The 16,435-nt window shown below is 39.9% G+C and overlaps 1 protein-coding gene across 1 annotated transcript; it reads right to left on the reverse strand.

Annotated features, from left to right (window-relative positions):
- Positions 1-922: 922 nt before the first annotated feature.
- Positions 923-2,211, reverse strand: LOC137083080 (ictacalcin-like). The gene is made up of 3 exons (XM_067448772.1): positions 2,107-2,211; positions 1,371-1,501; positions 923-1,159 (listed from the first exon to the last, which is right to left on the reverse strand). Exons 1-3 carry the CDS (start codon positions 2,111-2,113, stop codon positions 1,019-1,021), a joined length of 279 nt encoding a protein of 92 aa, XP_067304873.1. The 5' UTR covers positions 2,114-2,211; the 3' UTR covers positions 923-1,018.
- Between the last annotated feature and the right edge of the window lie 14,224 nt (positions 2,212-16,435).

Raw genomic sequence — 16,435 nt, forward strand, 5'->3', positions numbered from 1 at the left:
CCCACATCAAGAAGATTGGTCTGGAAACTCACCATTGGTAGGGGTCAGAGTTTGGCGTTTACAGCTCATAAGTGTATTGGGAGTTGCTAGATGACACTCGCGGCAGATTAGATTTGCTGCCGCTAGGGTGCGTCTAGATTTCTAGGCTAGTGTAACTCCAGTGTCCAGGCTAAATTCCCTCTATTGGCCTTTATCAGTCTTGGCCTCCTATAATCCCCATCATTTGAATTGGCTCTATCACTCTCTCTCCTCTCCACCTATCGCTTGTCTGCGGTGAGGGCACTGACGCCTTTGTTCTGTGGCTGCCGTCACATCATTCAGATGGATGCTGCACACTGCTGGTGCTTGAGGAGATTGTAAAGCGCTTTGGGTCTACAGTAGTACAGTAAAGCACTATATAAATGCCTCATATATTCAATCATTTCAAATGAGTAATTAAACAGATCTAAAGCAATAAACATTTCAAATTGAAAAGGAGATAAACAGAACCTCACCCATATAATAGAATAAACGTAATCTTCCATTATTGCTTTAGCATTGTTTAGAACAATGAAAGGTATAGCCTACCACAAGGAATACAAATACAGAGAGTCACAATCAAATTTTTCTACTGAGGCCGCTAAAGGGAGTGGGAGAAAGACACGAGTTTGGCTTCAGCATTCCCTGGCACTGTTCTCAACATAGCAGTCAGTGTTTAGAGGCAATGAGCGACTGGCGAATGGCGACTGTTGGCCGGTTCCACAGATGAGGCTTAAGCCTAGTTCTGCATGTTTGAGCCGTTTGAACTGAAAGCAACATGCAATGGCATCTTAAAACGTCAACATGTCAGTTAAAACGTAGGATATAACCACTTTAATGTTTAATTAAACTGCAGCTACAAACACCAAACACACATTTACAAATAAGAACACTCACACCCACATATTGTAAGAATACAGTTTTAATTCAAAACATTAAAATCCTTTATTCTTTTTCTCCAGATGTACCATAACTTTACAGACTTTCTGTTAGGACAAAGTTATTTTTTTGTAAAAAACTCATTGCAAAGCATAGTGATGCAGGCGATCAGGGTGACATACTCCTTGAAGTCCACACTGCCATCAGCATTTGCATCCAGATCCTTAAATATCTTATCCAGAGCTGCCTGGTCTTGGGATTTCTTTAACACACACAACACACACAATCAGAGACACGATCTGTACAGTGATGATTCAAACGGCCTATATTTATTAGTTCAAAAAATATTCATTATGAGAATTAATACAAAAGAATGAAAGGAGCAATTTTAATACATAATTTAAAAAAAATTAATCAAAAATGTCATAATGAAAATAAATCATTTTTCAAGTGGTCAATGTAAAGAGACTCACTGCAAATATGTCTCCTAGCTCTGCGGTGAGCAGGTCCTTGAGCTCGCCTTTGCTCAGGGTCTTCTTGTCTCCTTCCTTTCCTGAGTATTTGTGAAAGGCTGCAATCAGGAGAGCCATTGCTTTCTGAATATCTGTGAAATTGGTGTGATACAAAAGAGGTTTGTCAGTAATAATAATAATAATAATAATCAAAAAAGGCTATGTGACCACATAACATCCAAAATGATGTGGAGAGTTCAAAAATATACAAATATGGAAAGTCACACCCAGGAACAGCATAACCAATGGACCAAGTTAAACCCAAACACAAGCCATGGAAGAAGGAGGAGAGAAGGGATGGACCTGTAATTCTCTTAAGAGTGGGAGTTTTCAGAAAAGGAGGGATTAAAAACAACCGTTTTATGCACGGCCAACACCCTGAATATACCCTTTGATTAAGACAGAAGTGAAAGATGCAGAAAAAAAAGAGATCTACTCGATTCTGTCATTTGATCCACCACCAACATGCCTTCTCTTCCCAAAACAAAATCTCAAACTATTGTGTTAAAATGAACAAAAGACATATCTCCCAAATAATGAATGGTTGAAAAACATAAACTGAACTAGCCTTCAAATCAGTATCAGAAAGAGAAGGCTGCAAGAATGCTTAACCTGGACAGCAATAGTGCAGCAGTGCACTTCATTACAGTTAGATCACTTAAAGCTGATAGTAAAAAAATAAAATAAAGTCTCTTACCTGACATGGTGTTCCTGAAGTTGACGGCGAGCAAGAAGTAAAAGAAAATGAGACAAAGCAAGTGAGGACTGAAGGGAAAGACTGAGTGTTATATGCAGTGAAATGCCCCACCCCCCGAATTCACTCCCTCCCACCATCCCAACCCTTTACACACAAACACACCTACATTCACATCCCTCTCTCTTTTACTCTGGCATATCCCCCCATCACTTATTGTTCATCCTCCTAAACCGTTGAACTGTTTGCTTAATTATTGAGTTTGCCAAAAAAATAATAATAAAGCAGGTGGGCTTGGCATCTCTTGTCTTTGAGAAGTCTTTCACTCAACTGGTTAAACCAGCTCCGAACCATCCGCACACAAACTGACAAAACCTAAACTTATATCCATTGTCACTACCTGCCCTGTCTGTCAATAGCTGGGTGTATGTGAGAACTACTTTAGTCAAACTGGAAGGTATACAGAACTACTATATACTTTCTGTAGATATACTTTATGTTGAAACTCCAGTTGTGAAAATCATTTTAAGGCCTATACTAACTTATGCACATTAGCGGGTATAAAAATCTTCTCAATTTGAACGGAAATGTAAATTATCTTTTGCAAAATGCATATAGATGTCACATTCATCAAAATGACCAAGCCCATAATTAATAAGACTTGTAATATCTTTTACATAAAAACATAGATTATTCAAATTTGAATTTGAAAAAGTAAGACTGATTATTCCTTGCTTAACTGTCAGGTTAGTTCTTAAGGAACAATTTTAACATGAAGGTTGGGTTAATGCAACTGGCCTATTGCGATATTTTTCACATGTAGCTAAAGGGCATAAATTTAACCATTATTAAGTAATAAACCGCACACTGACATGATGCCAAGAATGTTACTGCTTTAAGTTGTGTTGCAATCACAATGAAGCTGCTCCACCAGTCTGACATGGTTTAAAAGCGCAGGATTATTGTCTATTACCGGTAATAAGCGCGAAAAAGCAATAAAACAAAGAGAGTATATTTCTGCTTATTGCAGTCATTCATGCTTTGTTCAAAAGCTGCACCAAATGTTGTGAGTAAAAAAATAAAACCAAAAATTCTACCGACATGTTTGTCCGCCTGGCATACATATCTGACAATGCAGTGCATCATGGGAAGCATGTCATGCCACAAAGCATGTGATCTATTTTTAAGTGTTATTTTGTGAAGTCCATTTTGCAAGAGTATTTTTAACACCATAAACCATGCATATTAGTGTCTTAAAGGCACAGTACACCCAAAATGTCATAATATACTGTCACCCTCATGTTGTTACAAAATTGTGCAGAAAAGCAATGTCTTGTGAAAAGTTCTGCAGAACACAAAAGAAAGATTTTCTTTCTTTCTTTCTTTCTTTCTTTCTTTCTTTCTTTCTTTCTTTCTTTCTTTCTTTCTTTCTTTCTTTCTTTCTTTCTTTCTTTCTTTCTAATGTAAAAAAGTAAAAAAAAATACAAATACAAATAAAAGCCCCTTTAACTCGCATGGTATAAATACTTAATAAATGTATTTAGTAACACTTATTCAACTCATAACCAGATTCCAATGATTTATAATGCATTTGTAAATGAGTTATTAGTCATTAACAAACACCTATATGAACCCTTAAAGGGAAACAATGTAAAGTGTTACCAACATAACATTTTTTTATTTCAATGCCAGGCTACTGGGTGGCACAGTATAATATGTTTCCTGTTTTACAGCCATGATAGGGTGGGATAACAGTTGTTCACTAGTTATATAATACCAACCCACTGCTGAAAAAGTGAATCAAGAAATAGATGGGAATAGAGAAAATAAAGGGAAAAGGGGAGGGACATCACATGTCAAATCAACACAGTGAAAGAACATGTGAAAAGCATTCAAAAGTACTAGTATTTCAGGACTAGTGACCGATTTAAAGACAGAGCTAGAAATGAGAGACATCAGTGAGAGAGAAAGAGGAAAAAAAGGGGGCGGAGGAGATGACTGGCCTTATTTAACCCCTCTCATTATGTAATACAGTGGTGACTCATTTGAGTAGAATTTCAGTTTTTTCCTTGTTTTTTCTCTCTCGTTTTTTTTTTTTCAACCACAGTTGTTCTTGCATGTTATTGCATTTAACTTTCTTCACTTTTATACTTTTGTGTTCCCTACTTTTATCCCTTAAAAGATAGTCCACTAAAAGCTGGCAATTTTGTCATCATCTACTCACCATTCTTTAAAAAATATTTTTTGTTCTGCAGAAGATAGAATGTCATACAGGTTTGGGACGACACAAGAATGAGTTAACTTTTTGGAATTTTCATAGGTGATCTGTCCCTTTAAATGAGTGAGAAACATACACGCATGCACAGATATGTGTTCATACAATGGTAGACAAACAAGAGCTCATGATTAAATCTCAAACACCCTGTGGCCAGTTTCCTCGTGAGTCACCATCCAAAACGATCTCTGAGTAAGTGGGACCTCCCTGGCGCCATTTTGACCACTAGTGTTAGTTAGGGCCAGCTTTCAGACTCAGTGTATCACAATGTGACGTGGGTTGATGATAACATGAGAGGACAGGATATGGCAAAAATACTTCTTGTGGCAGGAGGTTGGCCTTTCTTTGTAGATAATGCTTGTTGTTATGAATACATGAGCACAAAAGCATGGCACACACTCATTCACTTTTATAGATATGAAAACTTTTCTGCAAGACATTGTCTTTACTCTGATAAACTACAGTTGACTTAAACCACTGTGTTGACAGCTTGCATACAAAACAAACAAACATCATGACAAAAAAAAAAAGAATATCCCTCCCCTTCCCATTGCTAATGTTAAATACAGACATCTGCGTCACTGAGAACTTTAAGCAAAATTTGAAAAATATGTTAGTTGAACAGAAGACACATTAATCTCTTTTCCTAATGAACAAGCATTCAATTGAGTCTGGTGCTATAAGTCATACACAACATACCATGGAAAAATAATGTTTAAAGCTCACACTAATTTGCTTATTATAAAGCTGCCTGTAGTAATAAGTGAGATGGGCACAGAGAAGTTGACAAAAGGCTTTTTAAATAGAGGTCAGGTTAAAGCAGGTTGCATGTATTTCAAATGGGAAAAAAATGTATGCAGCTTATTAATTGTGGACTTTAATGACATCCCATTCTTAATCCGTAGGGTTTAATATGGAGTTGGCCCACCCTTCCCAGCCAACACATGTATGTGAGGCCGACGTCGATTAAACATGGGCTACAGTGGTATGGGCTTAAAATAGGCATCTTTTCTAGGGCCCCATTGGGTGAACTAAGTAGGTCCCACATGGGCAAACCCAGCTGGGCTCCCTGTGTGGGATCTAATTGGTTCACTAATGAAAAATGAGTAGGCCTGCATGGGTTGAAAACGGGCTACTCAGTGGTATAATTCATTCACAGTCAATATAGTGCAAACACAGTAATTTCCAAAGGTTTATTACATAGGTAGATAGTACACAAATATGCACCCTTGAAATTTTGCTATAGTTATTTTGACACTGGAACACAATTAATGCGATTTCAATTTAATCAGAATCTAAAAATGCCAACACAATAGCATTTTTACCAAATTTTCTGCCATATAAGTATCAACTTCACATATTTACACATTTTAGTATTATGGCAAAGCCAAAGATGAGTGCTGTTCATTATGCACAACAGTTGGTTAGACAATAATCTGGTAATATTAATGAAGTGTGTGCCATTCCATGCAAAAGTTTGATTTTGGTAATGCTATATGTAGTTTTTGTTTCAGTGCTTTATTTTGCAAGATATATGAGGTATTTTGCAGTTTGGGTGCATGGTTTAGTGAATTGGGTTTTAGTATTTTGCTAAAACCAGTTTGCAAAATTGTGTGTTAGCAACTGAAAAAACTGTAACAATTCAAACTATGATGATTGCCAAAGCAAAACATACTCCCATCCAATCAGCTGCTAAAGGAAGCACAAAGTGACTTCTTTCATAACAAGTTAATTACAGACGGCCTGTTTGTGTGACTCAGACAGTAATCTAAAATATATCTAATATAGCTCTGAAGGTAAGCATTCAACCCTGTTACACAGCTGAGGATATGCGTGTGTGCGTGTGCGTGTGCGTGTGTGTGTGTGTGCGCGTGTGTGGGCATATTTTTGTGACGTGTATAATGACATGGGTATGACACGGGTATTACAAGGAGAGGGTGAAATATGAGGACATTGGCCATGTCCCCACTTTTCAAAATGCTTATAAATCATACAGGATGAGGTTTTTTGAGAAAGTAAAAATGCAGAATGTTTCCTGTGATGGGTAGGTTTAGGGGCAGGGGCAGTGTAAGGGGATAGAAAATACAGTTTGTACAGTATAAAAACCATTACGCCTATGGAATGTCCCCATATGTCACAAAAACAAATGCGTGTGTGTGTGTGTGTGTTAAAACCTGGACTGGTGTAAATATTAGGGCCATTAGTGAGACTTTATATCTCTGTGAAAAATCCAATTGTTTTTAGACTGGAGAGCTTTACTAAACCTTCTGGCCTTTTCTTCTGAATAATTTGAAGTTAATTAATCAAAAAGTAGATATCCAGCTAAGGGTAAATGTTCTCAGATAATTTTTGGCAACCCAGCCAACACGCTCATCTAGGGCCCAAAGGGATTACACATGGGCTGATATCTGGTGCCCACCTACCCAACTGGGACCCAGCTAAATTTCTGTGGGGGCCCCACATGGGTTAGCCCAGATGTGTTGATGATGGGTCTCTTGATGGCCTCATACCAGGCCCATATGGGTAACCCAGGTAGCACCCATTTGGGACCTATATGGGTCTGCCTATATGGGTTGATGATGGGAGTGGGGAGTGGGATCTCAATCACAGCACTCGGCGGCTATTCATGTAAACGCAGTGGTGTGGAGCAAAGGGAGTGTTTTAAATTTTCAAATGAATTTCTATGAAAGTTAAGCTTCCAAAGGCATGAACTGAAAACGCGCCAGACTGAACATGTGCTGTGAATGTATGCCACGGCCGTGCTTACCTCAGATCTAGTAATGAATGTAATCCGACTCCTGCTGCGTTTGTGCAGTGACTGTCGTTTGGCTCACTCACACTTTATTGAATAAACACGTTCAGTTTTTAATTGTAGCGTCTCTTCTCTAACTGAACTGATTTAATGAAAATGAACGCTGTGGGCAATTGATCCAGTAATCCAGTAGCGTGGCTTTGGGAGTGGCCTCGTAGAGCAGCGAAGCAAATGCATTCTGGGAGTTGTTGTCTTTCATCCACATAAGACAAAAATACATTTTCTGTCTTTTCTCAGTCTAGAAGGCCCCAAATTCAAAAATCATTTTACATTTCTACTACATTAATGACCCAGTTTAAATACAAAGCTTAATGCTAAATCACTGAATCACCCTTTAATTTTACAGAAATGGTATTGTGTGTGTGTGTGTGTGTGTGTGTGTGTGTGTGTGTGTGTGTGTGTGTGTGTGTGTGTGTGTGTGTGTGTGTGTGTGTGTGTATGTGTGTGTGTGTGTGTGTGTGTGTGTGTGTGTGTGTGTGTGTGTGTGTGTGTATGTATGTATATATATATATATATATATATATATATATATATATATATATATATATATATATATATATATATATATATATATATAATATATTATGGGTCGAACGACTTTCATTTTTTAAAAGTCGACATTTATGTGATGAAAGTCAAGTCGACGTCGACTAGTCGCTGATTATGTGATTAATGAACAAATAAGCCTTAACCTTGAGCTGATACTCAAACTCGGGTCTTCTTGTGCCCAGGACAGCTATGGCATATGGCACTGGAGTCTCCAGAAGTGAAGGTGTCAGGATCTCGAAGACTTAGCTAAAGAATCCTAAAAGATCACCCCCACAGTTAATAAAAATCACAAGCAGATGAGTTGTAAAATGCATGTTTATGGTTTTAAACCTGTCTTGGAGTACCACCAGCCCTACACATTTTGTATGTCTCCCTATATCTGACACACCCATTTCAGGTTTTGCAATCTCTAATGAGCTCAGTTGAATCAGGTGTGATAGATGAGGGAGACATATAAAATGTGTTGATACTGATCTTGGTGTAATCTACTAGTAGCCTAAAGCTTGGAACATACTCTGCAAGAACAAAGAAATTTGTTCGTTTTCTCGAGGTGGCAAGAACAAGAACAAAGTTCGTTCTGGCAGTACATTCCGTACTTCACGAGGAAAGCAGGTGCCGAACTGCGTTTCTCCACGCCTCGATTAACCACGCCTACTTTAAATGTCTGACCAATCACACAATAGTTCTCGAACACCCGCAAGAAAAAAGTTCTACTCAGGCGATGTGTCGAGAACAAGCTGCGAGAACTCCCAAACCAGGGCTGCGAGAACAAAATGACGTCATTTTGTTCTTGCAGCCCTGGGACCGTGAACTTTTTTCTCTGTTCTTGAAGAGTATTTTGCAGCCTTAAGTACCCCCTCATATTACCAAATCTTTCAGAACAGTATTCTGTAGTGTCACTATACTGTGTATATTTTGTGCATTTGTTATTTGAATTAGCACTAAATAAAAAAATGGATTAAAGCACAGGCAGCCGAGGAGTGGGAGATCTCAGATCTCATTATTCAGCAGAAACTAGTTGTTCTGTGATGAAATAAACATTTATTAAAGATTTATTATAAAAATTAGAGTTTGATGTGCACACCTTACACAAATTAAAGGGTTACTTCACCGCTTTTTCATATTACACTATGTCATTCCCTTAACTAAAACGAATTGATACATACCTCTCTCGTCTCAGTGCGTGCACTTAATCTCTCTGACGCGCAGTGACGATCTGATAGCATTTAGCTTAGCTCATTAAGCCCAGTTCATTCACTATGGTACCAAACAGAGATCAAGTTGGAAGTACCAAACACCTCCACGTTTCCCCTATTTAAATACAGTTACACGAATAGTTGAACGATCAAGTATGGTGACAAAATAAAACGTGGTACTTCTCTAATCGGATTTAAAAAGGAGAACTATAATGTATGGCGGATTAGCACTTCTGAGAGTACTTCGGCTCTGCGCAGTAAAAAGTCCCGGCTGAAATATTTTCCTCACATCTCCCCCTCACTCTCTCATTTCTGTCAATAGGGAGATGTGAGGGAAGATGTTTCGGCCGGGACTTTTTACTGTGCCGAGTCGAAGTACTCTCAGAAGTGCTATTCCGCCATACATTATATTTCTCCTTTTTAATCCGATTAGAAACGTGCCACGTTTTATTTTGTCACCATACTTGATCGTTTAACCATTCGTGTAACTGTATTTAAATAGGGGAAACGTGGAGGTGTTTGGTACTTCTAACTTGATCTCTGTTTGGTTCCATAGTGAATGAACTGGGCTTAGGGAGCTAAGCTAAATGCTATCAGATCGTCACCACGCGTCAGAGAGATTAAGTGCACGCACTGAGACGAGAGTCTCAGTATGTATCAACTCGTTTAAGTTAAGGGAATAACATAGTTTAATATGAAAAGGCAGTGAAGTATCCATTTAAGAAATGACTGCCATTCATATCATATATCGTATAATCATATATCGTGTTTTTTTAACATTTTCGTACAAAGTTCTGTCACTTTAAGTTTTTGTTAAGTTCTGTTCTGATAGGCCATTAACTCAATCTACTTGCAATCACATAATTCTATAGTAGCCAATGTGCTTGCAGCTCAACCTTCAAATAATTGATCAACATTTGCAGCATGCTTTCAGGAACCCTCCACCTTCCCCAGCTCCATGTACGCTATTTTGTTCAGCAGCAGCATGCCTTACTTGCTCACAGCCACATGTCATGTATGTATTGGCAGTAGCAAGTCATTTTCTAACAGCAATAACAGCATCAGTGTAGCAGATCTATTTCTAGAACAAACAACAGTCATATCCATTACCATGCTGAACACTCACAAGATTTGTCATAACATAAATAACTTCATGGGAAAGTTAGCAAACTCTTCCTAGAACATATTTTTATTAGCTGGGTAGTGTTTGTGTTCATTGTGTGTGTGCATTGATGGTTCCTGTAGGAATTGCCTTGTGTTTTATTATTACCTATTCTTCTATACATTTAGAATGGAAAAAAATCACACACAATTTTCACACAGACCTCCACCTCTCATGTGTCACTTTAATTCTGACACTGAAACTGTCCCCCCCTCTCTCTCTCTCTCTCTCTCTCTCTCTCTCTCTCTCTCTCTCTCTCTCTCTCTCTCTCTCTCTCTCTCTCTCTCTCTCTCTCTCTCTCTCTCTCTCTCTCTCTCTCTCTCTCTCTCTCTCTCTGTGGGCTGATAAAAGAAAATGTTTCCTGCACTCTGGCACACTTGCATAGTAAATTTTACTGAGGAAATCCTCCAGTTTTCAGCTGCTTGTGCTTCCATTGTGTTTTATCTGCTCTTGAATACACTAAAACAAGTTTATCTCGCAAGTGAAGTAAAGTCAAATTAAGTTTTGTTTAACTAAAGTTTAGTTGTCATTTGCACAGTTTATACAAGTGTACACTGTATGGAACTGAAATGCTGCATTAAAATCAGATTGAGACTATACACACTGTGCAGAGTATTGACACATAAGACATAGCTACATATCTATCAATATAAAATATAAATCAACTGGAGATGGAGAATAAATTACTCTAAAAAATTTAAACTGGAGAATAAATTACTCTCTCTTGATTTATAGTTTTCTCAACCCCAATTCATTAATAAAAAAAGAATGTTATAAATGTTAAATACGTTTTTTTGTTGTTGAATATTTTAAACAATTTAACAGTATTATGTGGATGTTAAAATAGGACTTAAATGTTCACTTAAAATATCCAATTAAGACCCTAGCAGCCACCCAGAACATCCTCATTTGGTGAGGTTCCATGTGAACTTAGCATGGTACGATTAAACACCGTTCCCGGCCCATATTTCTCACAAACAGCACTCAAGCATTCTCATGGTATGCCTGAAGATGTATGTCAAAGGTATAGCTAATGCATTAAAACTCATATGATATATTAATACACGAAGAATCATGAAATTGTGTTGGAAATGTTATCTTTATATATGTAACCCTGGACCACAAAGTCATAGGGGTACATTTTTTAATTTGAAATTTGTTAGAGCTTGTTAGTGTATGGTTTGTTAAGATATGGCAATATTTGGCCAAGATACCAATATTTGAAAATCTGGAATCTCAGGGTGCAAATAAATCTAAATATTGAGAAAATCACCTTTAAAGTTGTCCAAATGAAGTCCATTGCAACGCATATTACTACTAATAATACATTTGGGATGTATTTACGGATAGGAAATTGAATTTAGCATTTTTTTTTTTCGTATGTATAAAACGCCATAAACTGCGTATCATATGCACGCGAAAAACGCGTACCATATGCACGCCAAAACTCATTTTGGTGTATACATTCCACGAGATTGAAAACTCTTACTATTGATACGCATTTTCGTGAGATCCGGCTCACTATTCAGTTACCTTTGTTCAGAAACATTTACCTGAATCCCAAAGAAATGAGATTTGGAAAGCAGTTGCACGCTATTAAGAGAACAGCCAAAAATGTATGTGTGAGTATGTGCTGTTTATGTGTGTGACTAGTGTGTGGTATTGAGGTTTCTCTGTTTCTCTCTCTTTCACCATGGTTACGGCTATCCACTCATCTCTCACTAAACTTATACTGCAAGGTTCGCAAATCATTTTAACATTTCCACAGGATGTATATGGTTTTTTCGGCTTGCTATTGTCACGCTTAGATGCAGGAAGGAACAAGATGACGATGGTCAGGTAAAACAGCTTTAATAATAATCCAGACTAGAGAATATCAAATGGCATGACAAAATCAATGCAATGTCAATGAGACTGAACAACTAGGAGAGAACAGACAGCAACTTAATTACAATCAGTCGCAAGTCAAATGAATGAAATAATGATAAACATTTGCACTGATTAAATGAATTACCATGAAAACTAACGGATGATGGAAAAACTGAACAAAGAAAGACAGGAAACTAGTGAAAACAAACTAAAATAACTAGTGTTATTGTTTAGCTGAGTTCAGATTGGTGTCGATTTGATTCAGTTCTATGTAAGTTAATTAATTATGAAATTAGTTAAATTCAGCTATAAAGCAGCTCTGTGTCATCCTGAGGGGTGCTTTTCCCATAAAACAACGTAACGGACACGGAAAACAGAGAACGGTAATGAACACTGTTTATTAAGGTTCTGAGGGTGAACTGGATCAGGTGAGTAGTCAGACAGATGATAATGCAGGAATGGTGGAGACAGTGGCGTAACTTTGTTTTAAAAAGTGGGTGGGACATAAATTGCGTATCATGTGCACTCGAAAAACTGCGTATATGCACGCCAAAGCTCAATTTGACGTGTGAGGGGCGCTACGTCAAAATGAGCCTTGGCGTGAATATGGTAGGCAGTTTTTCACGTGTAAATGATATGCACAATATGGCGTGTTAAGGGGGGTTGCATTGCTGATACAATGTTATATCAGATGTAAAATATGTACAATAATAACAATTGCAGAAAAATTAATATTAAGATGTCCGGAAATCAATTAAATAGTTCATTTATTAATATAGATCTCGTTTAATAATTGCATCTAAACACAATATAGCGTTGTGCCAAGAATTTTCACGTGAATAAAGGCATATAGATTTGCACACTTTGCTTATAATCCCTGGTCTAGTCTGTTAAACTTGTTAGAAATTCTCGTTTCTGCCCTCGTAGCCTATTTTTTCTCTCAACAAAACCGAATATCATCAGTACATCAAGAGTAGGGACAGTTTTTGTGCATTTTGTTTCGTGATCTGACCGGAACAAACAGAAAGTCTCTGCAACGGCGTTCAGCGTTAGATTAAAGCGCTCGTCTGTGTGAAGACTGCATGAGCCGCGAGAGAAATCTGCAGAACTGATAACAGCGGCAACGAGCGTCAGATCACCTCTTATTTAACAAACGAACAAAATGATACTCTTCTAGTTAACCAGGGATGTTTTGTTTGTATTAGTTAGGTTCATCCGTGAAGCAAGATTTTAAAAAAAGTGGGTGGGACATGTACCACCTGTCCCACCCGTAAATTACGCCTGTGGGTGGAGAACAGGATGGTTAGGAGACTCAGGAAGACAGATTGCTGGAGCCAGGGAGACGTGGAAGCCAGTGGACAAAGACGAGGAGACACACTAGAGAACGAGGGAGCACACTGGAGACGAGAGTAGGTAAGTATATCAATGAAGTCCTTTTGCGGTAAGTAGACAGGTAAGTCCTAATACCAACAAGACTGGATAGTAATGCCTAGTTCAGATTGCACAATTTTCAAACTCGTCGGGTCACTGCTCTTTTCACACTGCATGACTATCTGGGGTATCATTCAGTCACTGCTGTGTTCACACTGCACGATGCTTTGACGACAGAGGAGTTCATCATTTGCCTGTGATCTCGGGCATTTGTCGGCGATTTTGCAAAACCTGTGGGCTACTCAAAATCGGCGCAAAAATCGGGCAGTATAAACTAGGCTTAACTGACTGTGTGTGTAGGGCTGAAGTGCTGTAGTGATGAGGTGATGATGATGTGCAGGTGCGTGTGATCAGTACTCCGGGGAATCAGTGTGTTGTGCTTGGAAGAGGATGGAGCCTGGCGTGCTTGTGACATTACCCCCTCTCCACCGCCCACTCCTGAGGGCCGAGGACCCCGACGACTTGGTGGATGACCCCTGCCTCGGAGCTGGACGGTCAGGGTGGGTAGCATGTAAGTTCTCGAGCAGGCTGGGGTCAAGGATGTCGTTTCTAGGTACCCATTAGTGTTCTTCAGGACCGTAACCTTCCCATTCGACTAGGTACTGGAGCAGGACACCAAGTCGCCGGGAGGGGGGGGGGGGGGGGGGTGGGGGGGGGGTTCTGGAGTCAAGTCAGGCTCTGTCGAAACAGAAACAGAAGGGTGGTGAGGTTTGAGCAAAGAAACATGAAACGTGGGGTGAATCCGGAAGTGAGGTGGTAATCGGAACTTGCAGGTGACTGGATTGATCTGCTGGACAATGGGAAATGGGCCAACAAACCTGGGACACAGCTTCTTGCATGGATTTTGTAGGCGGATGTACCGGGTGGACAGCCAAACCTCCTGCCCAACTTGAAATGACAGAGCCTCGGAACGGTGGAGGTTGGCTGTTAGCCTACTTCTACAGAGTGTGTGCTGTAGCTGATGGTGTGCTGAGTCCCAGACCCTCTCATTCTCCCAGAACCAGAAGTTGACCGCCGGGACGTCAGCTGGCTGTCCATACCTCCATGCCGAATATGCACTGAAATGGAGTGAGTCCAGTAGAAGGTTGACAGAGGGAATTCTGTGCATACTCGGCCCACCCAAGGAACTGGTTCCAGGAGTTTTGGTGGCCGTGACAGAAGGAGGAAGTGGCTAATCTCCTGAATCTTCCTCTCCATCTGCCCATTTGACTGCAGATGGTATCCTGATAAGAGCGTGACGGTCACACATAGGAGCTGATTGAAAGCCTTCCAGACCTTAGAGATAGAGGTGGCCACCAGAAGCACTATCTTAGCAGCGAGAGGGTTTCATTGAACCCAGGGTGGCCATAGCCCAAAGATGAGTGCAAGGAATGAATGAGGAGGTTACGTCTAGCCCGGGTGGCGTACTGCAAGCCTGGTGGACAGTCCAGCGGGGTGTTGGTGGAAGCACTGAGGTAAGGTCTCTTTGGACCAGAACATGGGGTTAACAAACAACTGTTCTGGAAGAATGGACTCGGGGCTTTTTGCCTTCTCTTCTTGACTGTGGATAGGCCTTAAAATTCTTGGACCCAGGGCGATAGGAGATGGTGAAGTCGAAACGGGTGAAGAACAGCACCCATCGCGCCTGCCGTGGATTCAATAGGCTCGCCTTACGGAGATACCCTGGGTTTTTGTGGTCAGTGAGCATGAGAAAGGGATGTGTAGCAACCTCCAACCAGTGCCTACACTACTCAAGGGCAAGCTTGATGGCCATAAGCTCCCTGTTGCTGATGTCATAGTCGACCTCCACTGGGCTGAGCTTGCAAGAGAAGAAGGTGCATGAATGGAATCTACTTGGGTTCCCCCGCTGCTGAGAAAGGACCGCTCCTACTCAGGTGGTAGAGGCGTCCACTTCCATGACGAATGGGAGCTCTGGATTGGGGGGAAGAGGAGAGGAGCAGGTGTGAAGGCGGTCTTCAGGGTCTCGAAGGCTTCTGAGGCTGCTGGGGACCAGGACAGAGACTTGGGCTTGTTGCGGAGAAGATGAGTGAGTGGACTGGTGATGGATCTGTAGTCTTGTATAAAGCGTCGATAGAAGTTGGTAAAGCCTAGGAAGCGTTGAAGTCGTTTGATGTTGGTGGGAATTGCCCAGGATCGGATGGCTTCCACCTTCCTCTCCGTCAGTATCATAGACAGTATCATTGAAGAAATCAAGCTAGTCACGACAGTTTCCCGAAATCGTATTGCCGCATATTTGTTGTTTAGCTACGTTGGTTAATGATGGCACATAGGCGGTGGAGTATTAACTTCATTTATGTAATTAGTTTAAGATTAAATTAATGTACAAGAGAACATCTGCACATACACAACCTTCAAAAAAGGCTTTAAATCTCTTGACAAACTTAAAATACATAAATTACATTTGTATGTATTTGAGATAAAATATATAGATTGCACTGAATGTCAGTTTGCTTATTTTGCTCAAGATAACGATTTATTAAGGCCACATGTCATGCAAACAAAAAACTATGCTGCTAACCACAGGTCGAGAGCTTATGTTGCAATCACTCAACTCTGCAATGCTGTTTGCGAAGGTTTGTTGGAACGATGGTTTTGGGAAACACGGACTCGTTTGAACTATATTGACAAATATTGTCAAAAATATTGCAGAATGTTAAGTGTCTCCACTCCAACTAAGGCCCCATTTACACTGCATGGTTCAAGTGACCTAATTCCGATTTTTTCCTCTCATGTGGCACAGATCGGATATGACATGTGAACGTGTAAGCAGTAAAAAAACACATGAATTCCGATATCCTCAGATCGGATTCAGGCCTCACTCATATGTGGTAATAAATCCGATATGATTTGGATGCGTGCATTAGCGTCTGCCATGTAAGCAGTCAAATCTGATATTCCCCAGTAAATGCGAGTCGTACGTCATTGAAAAAAGGACGGAGGCGAATGAGGTCAACTCAGGTGGACACAAACAGCGTGTTGCCAAGTCCGCGGTTTTCCTGCAGAATTGGGCTACTTTAACACAGTTTTGAGTTTCTGGC

This window comes from Pseudorasbora parva, chromosome 7 (genome assembly GCF_024679245.1).
Source record: "Pseudorasbora parva isolate DD20220531a chromosome 7, ASM2467924v1, whole genome shotgun sequence".
NCBI lineage: Eukaryota > Metazoa > Chordata > Actinopteri > Cypriniformes > Gobionidae > Pseudorasbora > Pseudorasbora parva.

What these genes read in the sequence shown, in the direction of transcription:
- LOC137083080 (XM_067448772.1), bottom strand. An exon ending in AGCTAGGAGACATATTTGCA is followed by an intron (nt 1,160 to 1,370) that starts GTGAGTCTCTTT and finishes TGTGTGTTAAAG; the next exon opens with AAATCCCAAGACCAGGCAGC.